The sequence below is a fragment of the Enhydra lutris genome, unplaced genomic scaffold (genome assembly GCF_002288905.1).
Source record: "Enhydra lutris kenyoni isolate GAN:26980312 unplaced genomic scaffold, ASM228890v2 scaffoldscaffold84, whole genome shotgun sequence".
Classification (NCBI taxonomy): Eukaryota; Metazoa; Chordata; class Mammalia; order Carnivora; family Mustelidae; genus Enhydra; species Enhydra lutris.
Window position 1 is genome coordinate 498,061 of NW_019154168.1, and position 17,479 is coordinate 515,539.

Genomic DNA, 17,479 nt, shown 5'->3' on the forward strand with positions numbered 1-17,479 from the left:
AGGATAACACATTACGAGCAGCATTAAAAGCTCTCTTGTCTCTGGTTGTGAACATGGATTGAGTGAAATCACTTAGGGGATGATTAGCTGGGAGTGCTGTTCTCAGGCTTGCAGACACTGAATGCAAATACCGGTCTGCTGCATGTGCTAATTGAATACCAGTCTTTTTCTGGTTCCTACCATTCAATTTCCAGAGTGGGGCATGTGGAACTCACTTCTCCATTTCCTCTGCCAAATGTTCTCTGTTGAAACTCTGCCATAGTTTTTCAGAACTTTTAGAGTTGTAGGCATGTGCCTATGCATTATATGGAAACACAGAAGTAGGAACAGAATATTTGTAGCAATTTGAAATAAATGTACTTATATCTTCAGTGATGCCCCGTTTTCATCAAGTAAGCATGGGGAAGAGGTCAAAAAGGGGATCAGGAAGTAAAGGTCTGCAAGTCATAAAAGATTACTGTAATGGTGATCATTTTAACTACAAAACCTCTATTTCTCTGTGTGTGTATCTCTACATGCACATATGTACACATATATTTTTGTAGATACACGCATTTATGTGCATACGCATAAGAGAAAACAGAAGGTGTTCTCACCCTCATAATGTACAGGAAAGCCCAATTTCCCATAGGCATTGTGTTATACTAGCAGATCTTGCCTGTCCAAATTTTATTTAAATCTGGGGGCTCAGGGTTATGCTATGTGCATAAGGTTAATAAAATAATATTAATTACTCCTAAATATTAATTGAGAACTTTATTTCCTTTGCTTTCTTTTTGATGTAGTAGTATTTTATAGGATTTTATTGAGTGATGAATTGTGTTTCAGGTGTAGTGCTATATATCAGGTTTGTCTTAAATTAAAATTGTGATCTTGAAGGAAATTACCGTCATAGGTAATTGATCTTGTGATCTTGTGATCTTGAAGGAAATTACCGTCATACCGTCATTTTTACACTTTGCTGTAAAAAAGTCACTGACATTTCTGAACTGATTTTTATAATACATGAGTAAACCTAAACCACGTCCTTTAGAAAGCTGAGTCCCTCACATATATACATATAAGGAAATATTTGTGAAAATTTATTTCTTAGTCATATTTTATTTCTGGTAAGTTTGAAGATTACTTTATTACTTTATCCTAAGCCAGATTTAGAACTAGTTTTTGAAAGTTATTTCAATTTACGCAGATTTATCAGTCTTTCCCACCTTTGCAAGTTAACTCATTTTGTTCTTTTCATTTTGCTATAAGTAACAAGACGAGCCTTTGAAAGAAAAGCTTAAAACTTATCTTCAGTAAAAATGATCAATTCCTTATGGGAATCCAATAGCTTTTTTAAAAAAATTAAAACTAAAGTACCAGCTGTTAATGCATATAAATTTCCTTGTTAGTATTTATTTTAGTTATTGATCTCATGAGCTTGGGATATTCAGTTAACCACTTTAGGCCATAAAATATTTTGGAGAAGAGAAAATGAAGGGTTTATTGTGGTATTGTATTGTTCCTAGCACATCTTTTTGGAAAAATGATGCTGTGTTCATGCCAGTTAACTAAGACTAGTTAAGTCACTTAAGTTATATTTGATTTGGGAAATACAGTGATTATATTTTGTCATTTGTGTTTTACATGTTATGGGTGATTGGTGGATATATTATTCTTAATTTTGTAGATTAAGACAAGAAGACTAAATGAGCTCTCTAATGAAGTTTTTTTGTTTGTTTTTTTCTTCCTTTTGAAACCCATGTTTTTATTCATACTTGCTATGTAGATCGCCTTTCCAGTGAGGTCTACAGAAGTATCTGGTGTTTTTTATTAACTCAAAGCAGACTCAGCACCTACACAGAACTTTGGTGGAAAGACCTTAATTGGCAAGAGAGCCAGTGTATGGAGCAGCACTAAGAGAGATGTTATTTATATGCTGATGTAGGATACTTTCGGTTTGCCGCTGTGAGTAAAAATAGATTCTAGAATCCGTCATCCACCCTGAGGCCTCCAGAATCAGGTACACCAAATCCCTTGGATTTAGCAAGCAAACATTTATGGAGCTCCCTTGCAAGCTTTGTTATATTCATGGCATAGTATGACATTTTTTTTTTAAAGATTTTATTTATTTATTTGACAGACAGAGATCACAAGTATGCAGAGAGGCAGACAGAGAGAGAGAAGGGGAAGCAGGCTCCCTGCTGAGCAGAGAGCCTGTTGTGCGGCTTGATCCCAGGACCCCAGAATCATGACCTGAGCCTAAGGCAGAGGCTTAACCCACTGAGCCACCCAGGTGCCCCATAGTATGACATTTTAAATCTTACACATCTTAGCATACCTGAACCAACAGAAGATGCAGTTACTGTCCTGTTCATGTTTCAGTAGCATTTATATTCTGCCCTACATGTCACTTATTTTTGGAGTGAAACCTTGATGAGCGAAAGATGAAAATGCTGGAAAATCTGTATTTTGAATCGACTCTTCATTTCCATTAACCCAATCTTCCATCTATATCCTACCCTGTTTTGGAGAATTTAGTACTAAGTTATTTTTACAGCACATCTTTATTTCTTATTCTATAAGTAATGACTAACATTGGTAGTTTGTAACATGTAGGAGACCAAGATTCCCTCTGCCCCTTTTTGTGGTGGTTGTGGTGGTGGTGGTGGTGAGGGTAATTGGAGAGTGGGCAAAGAGAGGAGTGTGGGGCAGGAGAACTACTTTAGAATTAGTGAACATATTTATAGCCTCATATATTTGGTTCATTTTAATGTCTAGTTCTTGGCTGTTTGGGGGTAATTATGATTTTCTGAAAATCACGCTAACAGAAAACAGTCTCTTTTCTTTAAGATGTTATATTTCAAGGTACCACATATGCTTGTAGCAATCATGGTTCCGGAATGTGGCAGGACAGTCGTGGTTTTTAGATATTCTGCCCTACCATAAAATTATGAGCTATTTAATTCAGCCTGATTCTTATCTTTTTGTTATCTTTATTCATGGTAACTATCATGTATAAAACCAAACATAAAAAGACAGAACAGTAGAGAATGTATGAATCCAGGGTAGATTTTTCATCTTCATTTTCTGTGATACCTATGTATTAAATGCCTGAATCTAATAAAGGAACATGCCAGTAGAATGTTATTCAAATAGTCATGTCAAATTTAAATATCTATATGAGTACACACTTTTTAAACCAAGAATTATACTTCACATATCTTAAAATGTTCTGATATGATAGAGATATAAGAATATTTAAATTCTTGGGAGTCTACATATGGTCTAAAATGAAGGCAGCGAGTCTTCTGGGTGGCTCAGTCTGTTAAGCGTCTGCCTCTGGCTTAGATCCTAATCACCAGGTCCCGGGATCGATCCCCACATTGTCAGGGAGCCTGTTTCTCCTTCTCCCTCTGCCGCACCCCCTCACCCCACTGCTTGTGCTCTCTCTCTGTGTCAAATAAATAAATAAAATAAATAAATAAAATGAAGGCAGAGAATGGGATAATTCTGATTTAACTGTGGTTGTATGAATAGTTCGATAGCCTATATCATTAAATTTGATAGAACTGCCATTTATTACAGGTGCCTGTGGCATAGGTATTATTGATCTATTACCTAGTGTTTTATTAGTAATCTGTGTCGGAATGTTAATTATAAAAGAAATAGAAATTATAAGTATAGAATCAGTTATTTTTATGTTAATGGAACTCTTTGAATTATTTTGTGGAATCTTGAAACTAAAGACTTTAGCTAGAAGGAAAGCCCATGTGATTTATTGACAGCTTTCGGCTTAAAACTTTCTATGGAAAGTTCATCTATGGAGAAATTCTACCTGAGAGCTGATGGATAAAATCATAGCTTCATTATTTGAGTTTTATTGCGATACTTCACATGCATTACCACCTTAAGTCATCACAGTATACCCAAGAAGTACATGTGCTCACATAGGAGGCATATGAAGCCCAGAGAGGGTAAGGAACCTGCCCAAGTTCTCACAGCTTCTACATAGCTGAGCTAGATTCAGATCTAGCTGATTTGATTTGTGGAGACTCGGTCTCTGCACTATTCAACATTGCTTGTGGTTGTAATAGCCTTTAGCAGATGCAAGTCATACATAGTCTTGTATCTTACTGGGGAATATCTACTGATAAACTGGGTAGGTGAGAGACTTTTTGTATCACTAAGTATAATAACTTGTTATGGGAATACTGCAGAAGACCATTAGATTGAGTTTTATATTCTTTCACTTAAAAATTGCTTTTTCCAAAGACCTAATACTCTTAAGAATATAGTTGTTTAAGAAGACTGTTCATTTACTTTAAAAAAGGATGTCTCCCTTTGCTCAAGAAAGATCGTCTAAAGTAGTAATTTTTCCTGTTTTGTTTTTTCCTCAGCATCACACCACACTTCCATAGCTGTCAGAAAGTTCAGAGATTTCTTTTGAGAATTGCTGGGCTAGATTTAGGATTGCCATTATTTATGTATATACCTTTAATGAAAGAAATATTTTAGAATTAAGATAATAACAAAACAAGGTTTTTGGGGGGAAAAAAAACCACCCAGCATTTTAGCAACATAAAACCCTCTCAGCATCTCCCCTTATAAGTAGAAAAAAGCCTTTGCTTTAGCAACCTGGAATAATAATGACTGGATTAAGACAGCCATTGCATACAGGCCTTAATGTACCATCTCAGCTCACAGGCACGCATCTGTAGACAAACAGCCCAGCACAACATCTTGGCGCATTGATTGCCTTAGAAGGATTTCAGAATGTATTGGCATAAATGCCAGACTGTGAAGGAATGATTGAGCCACATGGGGCTGAATTTATCAGTAGCAGCAGTCCATTCTTCCAAACAGAACATGTGCCAAGCACCGCTTGTAATCACAAACCTCATCTGCCGCGTATTGAAGAGGAAAACAGCAGAGATACACTCAGGATCTGAGTGGTCGTTTATAATTAATCACAACATTGTTTAGCAACTTGCAGTGTATTCAGATTGCTTTATTCTTGAGCTCTCAGTAACCCTCATTTGCTCTGGTGTTCCTTTCTCCTTCCTGCCCTCCTTTTCCCTCATATTCATTAAACAAGTATTTATTGAATTTCTTTTATTGGCATGACCCTAGGCTACGTACAATGGGAAGGAAATGATAAAGCAGATGAAACCTGCGCCATTCACCCCACGTAATTCAGTATGGAAGAGACATCAGCCACCTCACCTGCAAAACAAATTAGCCAGCAGTGAGAGCATAAGGGAGGTATAAAACTGACAGCATGATTCAGATGACAGAATATCCTCTTTTGGGAACAGAGGTGACCTCATAGAACAGGAATATTGTAAGAGATAGAGACATAAAAATATGAAGCTTTTTTGTGTAAAAACAGGTTACCCAAAGATTGCCGAAGCATAGCATATTAGAGGAGAAGAATTGTGAGAGAAATCTAGAAAGATAGGCTGGGGCAGATGTAGATCTGCATCAGATGTAGATGCAGATGCCCTTCATCAGACAGGCCCTGGTGGGTCAGTTCCAGAAGGGTTTGAGCAGGTAAGTGAACTAAGTGATTGGTGGCTGCTTTAGCAGGCAGGGTGGCCGCAGTGTGGGGAGGCTGGATTGATCGGGAAGAGACCATATAATGAGGCTTTGTCACTGAATACAGGATGTACTTGTCCTGGGGGTCTCCACAAGGTGGCCAGTAGGAGAGGGGGGTGTGTGTGTAAGAGAGGGAGGCATGGAGGGAGATCAGTTTATTATGAGGAATGGGCTCACATGGTTGTGGGTGCTGAGAAGATAGCATAGTCTGCCCTCTGCAAGCTGCACACCCAGCAGAGTGATGGTGGACGTCCCAGTCTGAGGGCAGGGAAGACCAGTGTCTCAGGTCAAGCAGGTGGGCTGAGACAGCAAACTCTTCATCCTCCTTTTGTTCTGTTCAGACCCTCAGTGGATGGGATGACGCCCTCCTGCATCAGGGAGGGCAGTCTGCTTCACTCCGTCTGCTGATTCAGGTGTTCATCTTACTCAGAAACACCCTCCTAGGCACACCCAGAAATGACGTTTACTAAATATCTGGTGAGCCTGTGACCCAGGCAGGTTGACACATCAGAGAAACCATCACACCTGCTATGTCAGGAAGTTTGTTCCCTCTGATCCTCCTAATGGCAAGTGCTGCTACTGCACCTACCTAGCCGGAGAGAAGATACAGGCTAATGGGCTGGATGCTTTGGAAAACCTCCCAGGGGCCAAGATGGAGCTGGAGTTTCAGCCCCGGTCTGTGCGGCCCCGTGTAGTCTCGCTCACCAGCTGGCTGGGGGTCCAGTGGGGCAGCAGAGAGCTGGGGAGCCACAGAGGGTGCAAATGCAGAAATAAAAGTTTCTGATGTTTTGTGGAAAGAAGACAGGCATACGTACATTAATTTTCATTACAATTCAGCGACTCACTGGGTATGGAAAGGAGGAAGAGGCAGTGAATAGCCAAGGGCCACATTTCTGATCCTGATTCACTGCAAAAAATCAGGTAACGCAGGGTCAAGAGCATCTTTGAAGTGAGGAATGATGACTTCTGTTTACTATGTACCTGAGCGGGCATGCCTTTTCTGGGTGCTCCCTAGGCCTGAATCTCATAGTGTATGAGATTACCTCTCATAACAGTACCTCTGTTAGAGCGCTTGAACTGCCATGTGGTAGCTTATTTTATTTCTGTACGTGACTCCCAATATCAGGAGCTCCTCCCAGTTAGGGCATCCTGTTGTTTCTGTTCTCTCAGAGAAGGCTTCCAGTGGGGTCCTCAGGCATGATACGTGGGCTACAGAAGACTTGGTTGGACAGGCAGGAGGGAACGGTGGAAGTCCAAGGAAGAGGACTGTTTGAAATGGGTGTCATGAGACTGTAATTAGGAGCCAGATGGAGATGGATGAAAGGCTCCCCCAGCAGTAGGAAAGACCTGCTCCCAGACTCACTGAATTTGTCATGAAATAAGTTTGGTCCATTTTCCTAGTTATTTGTAAACGATACTCAGCTCCCTGGAGATGGGTATGGTGAACTTTCAGAGTAGAGTGAAGTGAATGTTCTCAAGCCAGGAACTCTGGAATTAGAGCTAGGGACTGTGGCAAGTGAGGCGCTAAAAAAGAAAAAGAAGAGTCTGAGGGATTAGAGTCATGAGTACAGGGCATGTTTATTACTGTAGCTTGAAAGTGCATGTTTTGTGGTTTGTTATATTGTTCACAGTTCTTATTTTTTTTTTATGCAAAGAAGAATCCACTTAAGTCTGCATATACAATGTCTTGTCTTTATGGCATGAATAAGTGGGTAGCTTGAGTTCTACTACACGCTTATTAGTGTGTGACCTTGGGAAAGTCATCTGATTCTTCTCTGTTTCATTTACTCATTAACACCTAAGGCTCTAGACTACTTAGGACTTTTCTGATGGTGAAAATCGGTTCCTAAGGCATGAAGAGCTATTGAAATATTAGAAAACCCATTGAGATTGGAGCAGATGCCTTAAAATCCTCATCGATCTATTGGTGTCACTGTGGCTGACATGTCTCTCCTTCCCGAAGGCCTGTGGAGCATGAGAACTGAGTCCTCCAGTGGGGTCAGGACAGGCTGGAGGACTGTGCTGTTGGGTCCTCGCTCAGCTTCATTGTAGCCCATTTTTCGCCCCCAAATTGGGGAGCAGGGAGGATAATATTTGAAGCTGAGCAGTGATTATCCTGCTCACAGTGAGGGCCCTGCTTTTCTCCACAGAGCATCTTTTCTTATAACAAAGAATTTAGTCTGTGAAGACTGCCAGCAGTGGGGAAGCCGCCTACAGTTTGCATCTTGTAATTCATTAGGCATAATATGTTCTACTTCTTCTTAAGTTTTCTTCAGTAGATGGTAAAATCCATACATAAATAAAACAAAAAGAAAGGGAAGCATAAGTGCAAGGAAAACCTCAGAGATTCCAAGGGGCCTGAATGCCTGCCTGTCCTCACTTGGTAATCTTGTCCCTGACTTCAGCAGCCCAGTTTCATCAGATATTATTGTTGCTTCTAATTAGTAACTCCTTTGTGCCCTTCCCTTAAGTGAAGGTTATAATCTTTGAATATTTGAATTTTTCTCCTGACCAGCCGTTTCACCATGTCAGCCCTATTGACATCTAGAGTTTCTTTATTTGCAAACGGTGTATGTGTGCATGCGCGTGTGTGCGTGCGTGCGTGCGTGTGTGTGTGTGTGTGTGTGTGTGTGTTTTAGCAGCTCTGGTGAAGCACAGTTTACATACAATAAATGCACATAGTTAAGGTTTAGAGTTTGGTACATTTTGACAGTTTTGTATGCTGTGAAACTCTTACCCCAGTCAAAATAGTGAACGTATTTATCTGTACCCCTCAAAAACTTTCTGTTGTGCCCCCTTCCTAACTGCCTCTACAGGCAACTGCTGCTCTGCTCTCTGTCAAGCCATTGAGACTTGGGAGAAAGTTTTTAACTACAAACTCAATATTTTTAATAGGTCATCGTATGTTCAGGCTATTTTTTTGAGTTAGGTTTGGAAGATACTGTCTTTTAGGGAATTTCCCTATTTTTTTTTTTTTTTTAAGATTTATTTGACAGAGAGAGATCACAAGTAGGCAGAGAGGCAGGCAGAGAGAGAGGGGGAAGCAGGCTCCCTGCTGAGCAGAGAGCCCGATGCGGGGCTCGATCCCAGGACCCTGGGATCATGACCTGAGCCGAAGGCAGAGGCTTAACCCGCTGAGCCACCCAGGCACCCCAGGGAATTTACCTATTTTATCTAAGATGTTGAATTTAATGCCATAAAGTTGTTTATAATACTCCTTTATTATTTTTTAAATTATCTGTAGAATCTATATCAGTTTCATTTTTCTTATTCATGATATTCGTAACTTTCTTTTTTTGTTTGTTTTGTTTTGTTTTTTCCTGATCAATCTGTGTATTGGTTTCCTATGGCTGCTGTAAAAAATCCTACAAACTTGGTAGCTTCAAAAACTGTTTATTCTGAGTCTGGTTGCCACACATTTGAAAATTCCTTTCACTGGGTTGAAGTCAAGGTATTGGCAGAGTCATGCTCCCTCCAGAGGCTCTCAGGGGAGAGTATGTTTTTTGCTTTTCCCAGCTTCTTGTGGGCACTGGCATTTCTCGGTTTATGGCTACATTGGTCCAGTCTTTGCCGTTCATGGTCACGTTGCCTTCTGTTCTATCCTGAATCTCCCTTTGCGTTCCTCATAGGAATATATATGATTGCATTTAGGGCCAAACCCAAATAATCTGGGATAATCTTTCCATGTCAGAATACTTAATTTAATTATATCTGCAAAGTCCTTTTATGCGATGTAAGGTAACATTAACAAGTTTCAAGGATTAGTACATGTGCATATCTGTTGAGGGGCCATTACTCAGCCTACTGCAGTGTGACTCAAAGTTTACTGATATTTTCTAAAAACTGGCTTTTGGTTTCATTGATTTCCCCCCCCCCCAACTGTCTTTTTTATCTATGTCATGGATTTCTGTTCTGCTCTTTATTGTTCCTTTTATGTTGTTTATTTTGGGTTTCATTTGTCCCACTTTTTCTGGTTTTGTAAAGTGGAATCCAAGGTCATTGCTATAAATTGTCCTCTGTTTTGCTTTAGCTCCATTCCACAAATTTTTGTATGCTGTGTTTTCATGTTTATCAGTTCAAATACTTTCTAGTTTCCCATTATTTCTTTGACCCATGGAAGTATGGTATTTAGTTTCCTTGGGAGGGAATTTTCCAGTTATCTTCCAGGTGTTGATTTCTGTATTAATTTCATAATGGTTGGAGAACATTCTTTGTATGACTTAAATCCTTTTAAATTAATTGAGACTGGTTTTAGAGCTGAGAATATAATCTGTCTTGGTAAATATTCCAAGACATTTACCATTCATTTACTGTTAGAAAGAATTCTGTACTCTGTTCTTGGTCAGTAGAGTGATATTTAAATGTCAAGTCAAGTCTGTTGATTGTGTTGTTGGAAGTCTTCTCTGTCTTTGCTGATTGTCAGCCTACATATACTATGAGTTATGGAGAAGGAGCTATTGAAATATTTAAGTATAATTATGGGTTTTTCTATTTCCCCTTGCAGTAGTAACGATTTTTGTTTCATGTATTTTGAAGTTCTTATTAGGTGCGTAGATATTTAGGATTGCTATGTCCTCTGGATGAATTAATCCCTTTACTGTGACGAGTTGTACTTTCCTGCCTTTTTGCATTCCTGATAATTTTTTATTGTGTGCTAGACATTATAAATTTTATCTTACTGCTGAATTTTGTTCTGGGATGCTATTCAGTTACCTGGAAGCAGTGGAGGTCTTGATTTTTAAGCTGTTTTAGATGTACCTAGGTAGAGTTGAATCTAGGACTAAATTTATACCGTTGCTGAGGTAAAACCCTTTTGATTACTACTCCTTATGCTCCAGGTTTTTCCCTCTGGTTGGTACAAACAGGTCCTGAAATTGATTGCTTTAATCTCTTTCTGTGGCTCTTTCTCCTGCCTTGACTAGTTTCCTCACACATTCCACTCAGTGGAATACCCAAGAGGGACTGCAGATCTCTCTGTCCTCTCTCTCTCCACCCTGGCACTCTTCCCCAACTCTAGCCAACTTAGTATCCCTGAATCCTAAGCTGCATCTTTTCGATTCAAGGAAGCGCCAGAGTCTGCCTAGCTTCCCCTCCCTGTATTGCAGCCTGGAAACTTTTTTTTTTGAGGCATTAAACTTGGACAGTTGTTGTAGGGTTCACCTCTTTTGTTTCCTGAATCTCTGGATTCTCTATCCTTCGTTGCCTGTTATCCATTGTCATGAGAACTGTTGTCACCTACATTTTTCATGGCTTTATAGTTGGTTTCATGTTGGAGATGAATCTGGTAACTATTACTCGATCTTGGCTGGAAGTGGAAATCAAGAGCTGGGATTTTATATAAAGTGTGTTCTAGCACATTTTTAATTGTACCTGGAGAAGCGTCTCTAGGCTTAGCTCACAGACACCTATTAACAGGAATGGCTGAACTTGTACGACTGTCCTTTGCATCCTTACCACTAAAGTATCTGCCACACTTGGACAACCATTTTGAAAGTTATGTAGTATGAGGTGTTTAGAATGAAGGAAAAGATGAACTCGTTTTTGGTTCTTGCATCATTGTTTTATTTTGAGCCCTGTGTTTCTTATCTACTTTAGTTGTATAAAGGTTTTATATTTTATTTTGTGGGAATTTGTGTCTCAAAGACATAAATATTTTTTAAAAAATTGTGTCCAGTGTTTATATACACTAAATGTTTTTAATTACAAAAATCAAAATAAATATAGTAAGTAGAGCATGACTTTTAAATTTTCACTTACGAGCATTCAACCTATTAATATATCTGATATTTTTCTTCTGCCTCATAGCTTCTGTGATATAAAAATTAATGATAGTTTGCATTTGTTAAGTCAGTTTTACTGCCTAATAAAGCTAAGTTTATGATTTTAATGAAAGAAAATTCTTTCATTTTATTTATGCATAATCAAATATGCAGCTACTGTGACCAAAATTTATCTCTATATTTTTTTAAAAAGCCAGTCCAATAACAGAACTGCTATTGTTTATTTTTAATAGGAGATCAAAACCAAAAGAAAGTTAAAAACCCTGAATTTTAAAAATTGGCAATATATATTTGATGTTTATATAATAGTATATCTCTTGGTATTTTGGCAAGTCAAACTTTAATTTGTCTTCATTTTCTCTTTACTTTTCTGCCCTCCAAAATCATTATTAGGTAGTCTGTCCATCAAGTCTTGGAACAGTTTAATAGTGAAAATAGATGCAGTTTCCCACAGACTATAATAGATGCTTCGGAGAAGGCCAATTTCTTATCTGTGGAGGTTACTGAAAGCCGAAGAAGATTTTTATTTTTTGTTTTGTTATCACTGTTGTTTTAAAATTTCCATGGTACACAAAGTAAATGATAATCTTCATTTAGATTTTTTGATTTTTGGAAATCGGTAGATCTTTTTATGATGCTGTGTATGTTTTTTATGTTGTGGCTCACTCACAGATAGCTGAATTTGCAGGCAAACCTGCTCACCTTTGAGACAACTGATCCAGATATATTTCAGTATTGTCACAGTAAAGCTTTCAAAATCTGCCTGTTTCAGACAGCCTTTCTGATGTACTGGGTTTTAATACTGCTTTACTTGAATCTAAAACAGTTGACATTTACAGTACTCTCTCCCTGCTTTCTAAATAGTTGTCACTGCATTAAGCTTTAAATGACCATAAATGCTTCTCTATCCGTGTCCTTGTCTTACCATTGTGGGACACAGTCGTTTGCAGTAAATCAAGACTTCATATGATTTTAACGACACCCATGTAGAGGTGAATATTCTCATTCCTGTAATGTTCAGTTCTAATACCCTGGCTGGACATCCCATATTAACTTTTATTGCTGAGACAACAGCATATTTTATTCCATTTTGTGAACTAGAATATTAGATTTCCAAAAGGTTCCTGAAATGGTGAAACGTCCTTGGATTTTAAACTTGACTTGGTTTAGGGTTCACTGATGAAACTTAGCCTCCAGGAAGAATGCCTCTAATTAATCAGTTAACATCCCAGTGATCCCAGGCCATCTCTTCTAACAGCAGGAATGCTGTAAGTCCAGGGGAGTCAGCTCTGGCCCCATCAAGGACGCTGCGTAGAATGCCTCTTAAAGCTAAAGTGAAGGTATAATTGAAGCACTTCTGGGAACCTAAGAGGTACTTTACTTAAGGCCTCAGTGTTTCATATCTACGGCTTTCCAGACTTGATCTAGAGTTCTGATATAGAGACCAAGGCATCTGTGCCATTTTGAAAGTCCATTTATATTTTAAAATGATCATCGAATGCCACTTAGGGAACTGTTTGAAATCTAGAAAATAACGTGTATGTGTAGTGTGTATCTGTGTCTGTGTATATGTATGTGGATGCACCCCCCTATAAAACATTTTTTTTTCTTTTATTTTCTTTTTTGGATAACATTTATTAATAATATAAACCACAACCAAGCCCTATATCATGCCCAAATTCCTTAACTTTAATTGAATAGATTAGAGTGAATTTTGTTACGTAAGTCAAATAAATTGGAATGAATTCTTTTCCTTGTTTAATTGTTTTAATGAATGCCATTCTTTGGGTTGATTAAAGCAATTTGCTGGTGACTTTGTAAGTAGTCTCACATTGAATGGATTTTAAATAATAATTAATTTCCAAGGAAGTGGAAAAAGAAGAGTAGTTATTGCAGTTTGTAGGGATTTAAGGAAGAATAATTTCTGACGGTTCCAATTATGTAGGTCTTGCTAGTATCCGTAAATTGTTTTAACTTGAATTGCTTCTTGTTGCTTTTACAGTTTGAACTCAAATATATAGTAATCTGTTTTAGAAAATAAATTGTGCCCAGATTTCTGTCAACGTTTATATGTTCCATTTTACAATGCCCAGTCATGTTGATTTCACAGAGATTTGGGGAAATTGATCCTAATGGGAATAATTACTGCGGGAGCTGAAAATAATAGATGTGTCCTTCTTTTTCTTTCTTTTTTAAAAAAGCTGGACCTGTGATCTGCAGAATGCTGAGTTATCCCCCAACTCGCCGAGCTTTAATTGTGGGTTGTGGTCTACAAATGTTCCAACAGCTCTCAGGCATTAACACCATCATGTATGTATTTCTTTCTGGCTTTTTACTGAAAAGACTGTGAAGGAATAATTTTACATAGAAAAAAAAGAGTAGGACTTCTGGTGATTTGTTTTATTAATTGTGTAGGATCCTCCTTTTGGAAGATACTTTACAATTTTTAATCCTATCAATGTGTGACTTAGAAGGAGATGATTTATTTTGTTATACTTTATTGGCTTTACTTGATTTCATAAAATTTTTCTTGTATGCCATCCAGTACTTCCTTATGTTCTGAGCCAATGAATGTATCATTTTCATAAGCTATTTCTTGATGGTGGTCAAAAAATGAAACAAGGGAATCACCTGGCATTGTCAGAGATAAATGGGCACACAGATAACTAGTTCATTTCCTTTGGGGGCAGTCACTTACAATGCAATGTGATAAGAACATTAATAGAAAGCGTTTATTACCACCAGAGTACAGTAAGCCAGAGACAGTGGGAACAGAGAAGTGGGGAAGACACATAAGTTACTTGCTTTCTAGTTGTCAGACTAAACCCCAAAGTTATATGGGGATTGGGGGTGGAGAAGGAAGAATAGTAAGGGTTGTACCGTGTGTCATTTATGCAACATTAAACCCATTTTTGATGGGCTGTTTTATACGAGACACACAGAAGTGAATAAAGTAGACGTGCTTCTTGACCTCACAGCGTATATAGGCTGGTGGGAGAAACACATTAAATAAACTCACAGTTTAATGTGGAATTTCAAATTGTGATAAGGGCTCTGCAGGATTATTCTAGTCTTCCACAGAATAGACTTTTAAGTTCCTAGGTAATAGAATATGGATTGTTAGAGGAAAGTCATGAGTTTTGCTGATAAACTAGCTGTTAGTCATGAGTTTTGCTGATAAACTAGCTGTTAGATGAAAACCTGCTAAATTTTAGAAGTTTCTCTCCACTATTGGTTAAAATTATTTATCAAAAATATAAATTATGGGGGTGCCTGGGTGGCTCAGTGGGTTAAAGCCTCTGTCTTCGGCTCAGGTCATGATCCCAGGGTCCTGGGATTGAGCCCCACATCGGGCTCTCTGCTCTGCAGGGAGCCTGCTTCCTCCTCTCTCTCTCTCTTTGCCTGCCTCTCTGCCTACTTGTGATCTCTGTCTGTCAAATATATATTAAAAAAATATATATATATAAATTATGTAAAATTCAGTTTTATTTGGTAAAGCGCTTGTATTTAGGACTCTTGATATTTCCCTTTGAAGTTACTCGGGATATGATAACATCATTAATAAGCATTTGAGAAGAGTGAACTGGTTAAAATAATTATTAAAAAATAGTGATTAGGGTCCAGTGACCCATTAGATTAAATCAGGATTTGTTAAGAAACACCACTTTAAAGATTTTATTTATTTATTTATTTATTCATTCATTTATTTAATTTATGAGCGAGAGCATGTGAGTACGCATGTGCCAGCAGGGGGAAGGGTAGAAGGAGAGACAGCATCTCCAGCAGATTCCTCACTGAGTGTGGAGCCCAATGCAGGTCTTGGTCTCACAAACCTGAGTTAATGACCTGAAATCAGCTCAGACACTTACTGACTGAGCCACTCAGGTACCCCTGTGAATTTGATTTTAATCATAATCCTTGATAGAATATAACTTCCTGGATTCCATTTTTAATATTTGGTCCTTTCCTCCTTCCCTCTAGTATACTTTCATTTTCATCACCTTTATCAGCTCTATAAAGGCCTGTCAGTAGAGTACCCAGCGTGTTTGTTGGCTTTCTGTTTGTGGTATAACATGACTGTTCTGTGTCCACCATCCTAAGTGTGGTGTTAGAACAGAATTATAATAAGGCTAACACCATGTTTTCAAGTAATGCAATGCAGTAATACCCTATGTGAATATCTATTTTATCAACCCAATTTAAAATATGTTCTCTGTTTCTGAAAATCTCTTTTTGTTTGTTTGTTCTGCCCTTTTCTAGGCATTTAAATTTGACAAAATGAATTTTCTTATACTTTTTTGTATTCCTATAAAATATCACAAACAGAACCAACTGTCATTGATGGGTAGTGGCTTAGGTGAATCTGTCCTAGTTGAAATCACTGTCATAGTCCATTCATAGGTATCTAGTGTAAACTGTGCTGATGAAGGTTGCCAAATTTTAAGGCGTTCATTTCTCCCAATACTCGGTCTTCTCAAAGTGAGATCAAGTGGTATGGGCGTAAGAATTCTGATATTTCTTAAGATTTATGATAGTCATTATGTGCTTTGGTTATCACAAACTGTACATAACATAGGTAGTGTTGTCATACAGCTTTTGCTTGCAATTGAGTATTAATCCTGGAAAGCAGGAAGAATAAACTAAGGTAAATGATGGCTCGATTTTGATTGCTTCTACATGATGCAAAACAGCTGACCAACTCCCTAAAGAAATTAATATGACATTTAATGTCTGGAGGTTAGAGGGTTAGACACTTAAGCGATTCAATATCTATGACAAATAACTAGTAGTTATTCATAATACACAATTTCAGACATTCATATTTTAAGGCCATGAAACTTAGTGTAAGTCTTTCATTATAACAGATTGCACTACTGTCATCATCTGGATGGAGGATGACTAATCTGGGACTCGTATAGAACATATTTTCTTCTACTCTCTCAGTCTGTAAAATTGGTATGGCATGTAATTTTTTTTTCCATTCTTAAGATTCAGTAAATTACCATAAATTTTCTAATTTAAAATAATCTCTTAATTAGAGTTTAGTAGTTTAGTGTTTGTTGTTTTGGGTAGGAAATATTAATTGCATTTTTTTCTTATTAAAAAAATGTCATTTCTGGGGCGCTTGCGTGGCTCAGTAGGTTAAGCCTCTGCCTTCAGCTCAGGTCATGGTCTCAGGGTCTTGGGATTGAGCCCCTGCATTGGGCTCTCTGCTCAGCGGGGAGCCTGCTTCTCCCCGCCCGCACACCCCTGCCGCCGCCTGCCTTTCTGCCTGCCTGTAATCTTTCTCTCTCTGTCAAATAAATAAATAAAATCTTTAAAAAAATGTCATTTTGTTAATTTGGAGTTCTGTTTTTTTGGGTATTCCATTATGTGTATCTCTTTACTCTTACTCTTTCTTTCCATCTTCTTCCCGGCTAAGTAGGAAATAAAGTAGACAATACTCTTCTGTATTCATAGCCAAAACCCAATAATCTGTAGAAGTTGAAATCCTTTTGTAAAACCCATCTTTCACCCCAAAGTTTGTATGAACCTGGATTATGAGGTATTTTGAATTCTATTTCTCACCAAGAAAAGTTCATTGAAAAATCATATGAAAAAATATTGAAAGATAAATCATCCTTATAATTGCATTGTATGATTTTACCATGTTTAGGTTTCTGTCTTTTCCCTCAGAGGATTTTTGTTTCTATTTCCTTGACCTATTTAGTATCCTATCTCAGTCAAGGAAATACATTTTCTTCTTGGAATATTTAATTTTCACATCATTTACCATGAAAAAAATACTGTGTGTGCATATATGTGTATTATTATTTGTGTGATAATGAAGATTTATATCCTAATCTATACCTTATCCTCTATCCTATTGAACAGAGGACTTCTAAGTTCTAAAAGGTATAACTTACTTTAGACACTACATTTAACTCTTAGAAGAAGTAATTTTCTAATGACTTTAATTATTTAATAATTTGAGGCATGCTGAATAGATTATTCTCTTTTCACAGGAGAGAAAGAACAGAGCAAATGGAGTACGAGCTTTCCTGATATAAAAGTGTTGTTATTATGGCACTGTATGTCCTAGACCAATAAAATATTTCCCTATGTGATTAAAGAGAGAGGGG

At 37.8% G+C, this 17,479-nt stretch overlaps 1 protein-coding gene across 1 annotated transcript in view; it reads left to right on the forward strand.

Moving 5' to 3' along the window:
• Positions 1–17,479, forward strand: part of LOC111161333 (solute carrier family 2 member 13) — a 387,603-nt gene that overhangs the window by 158,357 nt on the left and 211,767 nt on the right. The window contains exon 4 of the mRNA XM_022524931.1: positions 13,559–13,667. Within this exon, the coding sequence (XP_022380639.1) occupies positions 13,559–13,667 (109 nt within the window). The remainder of the gene's footprint in view (positions 1–13,558; positions 13,668–17,479) is intronic.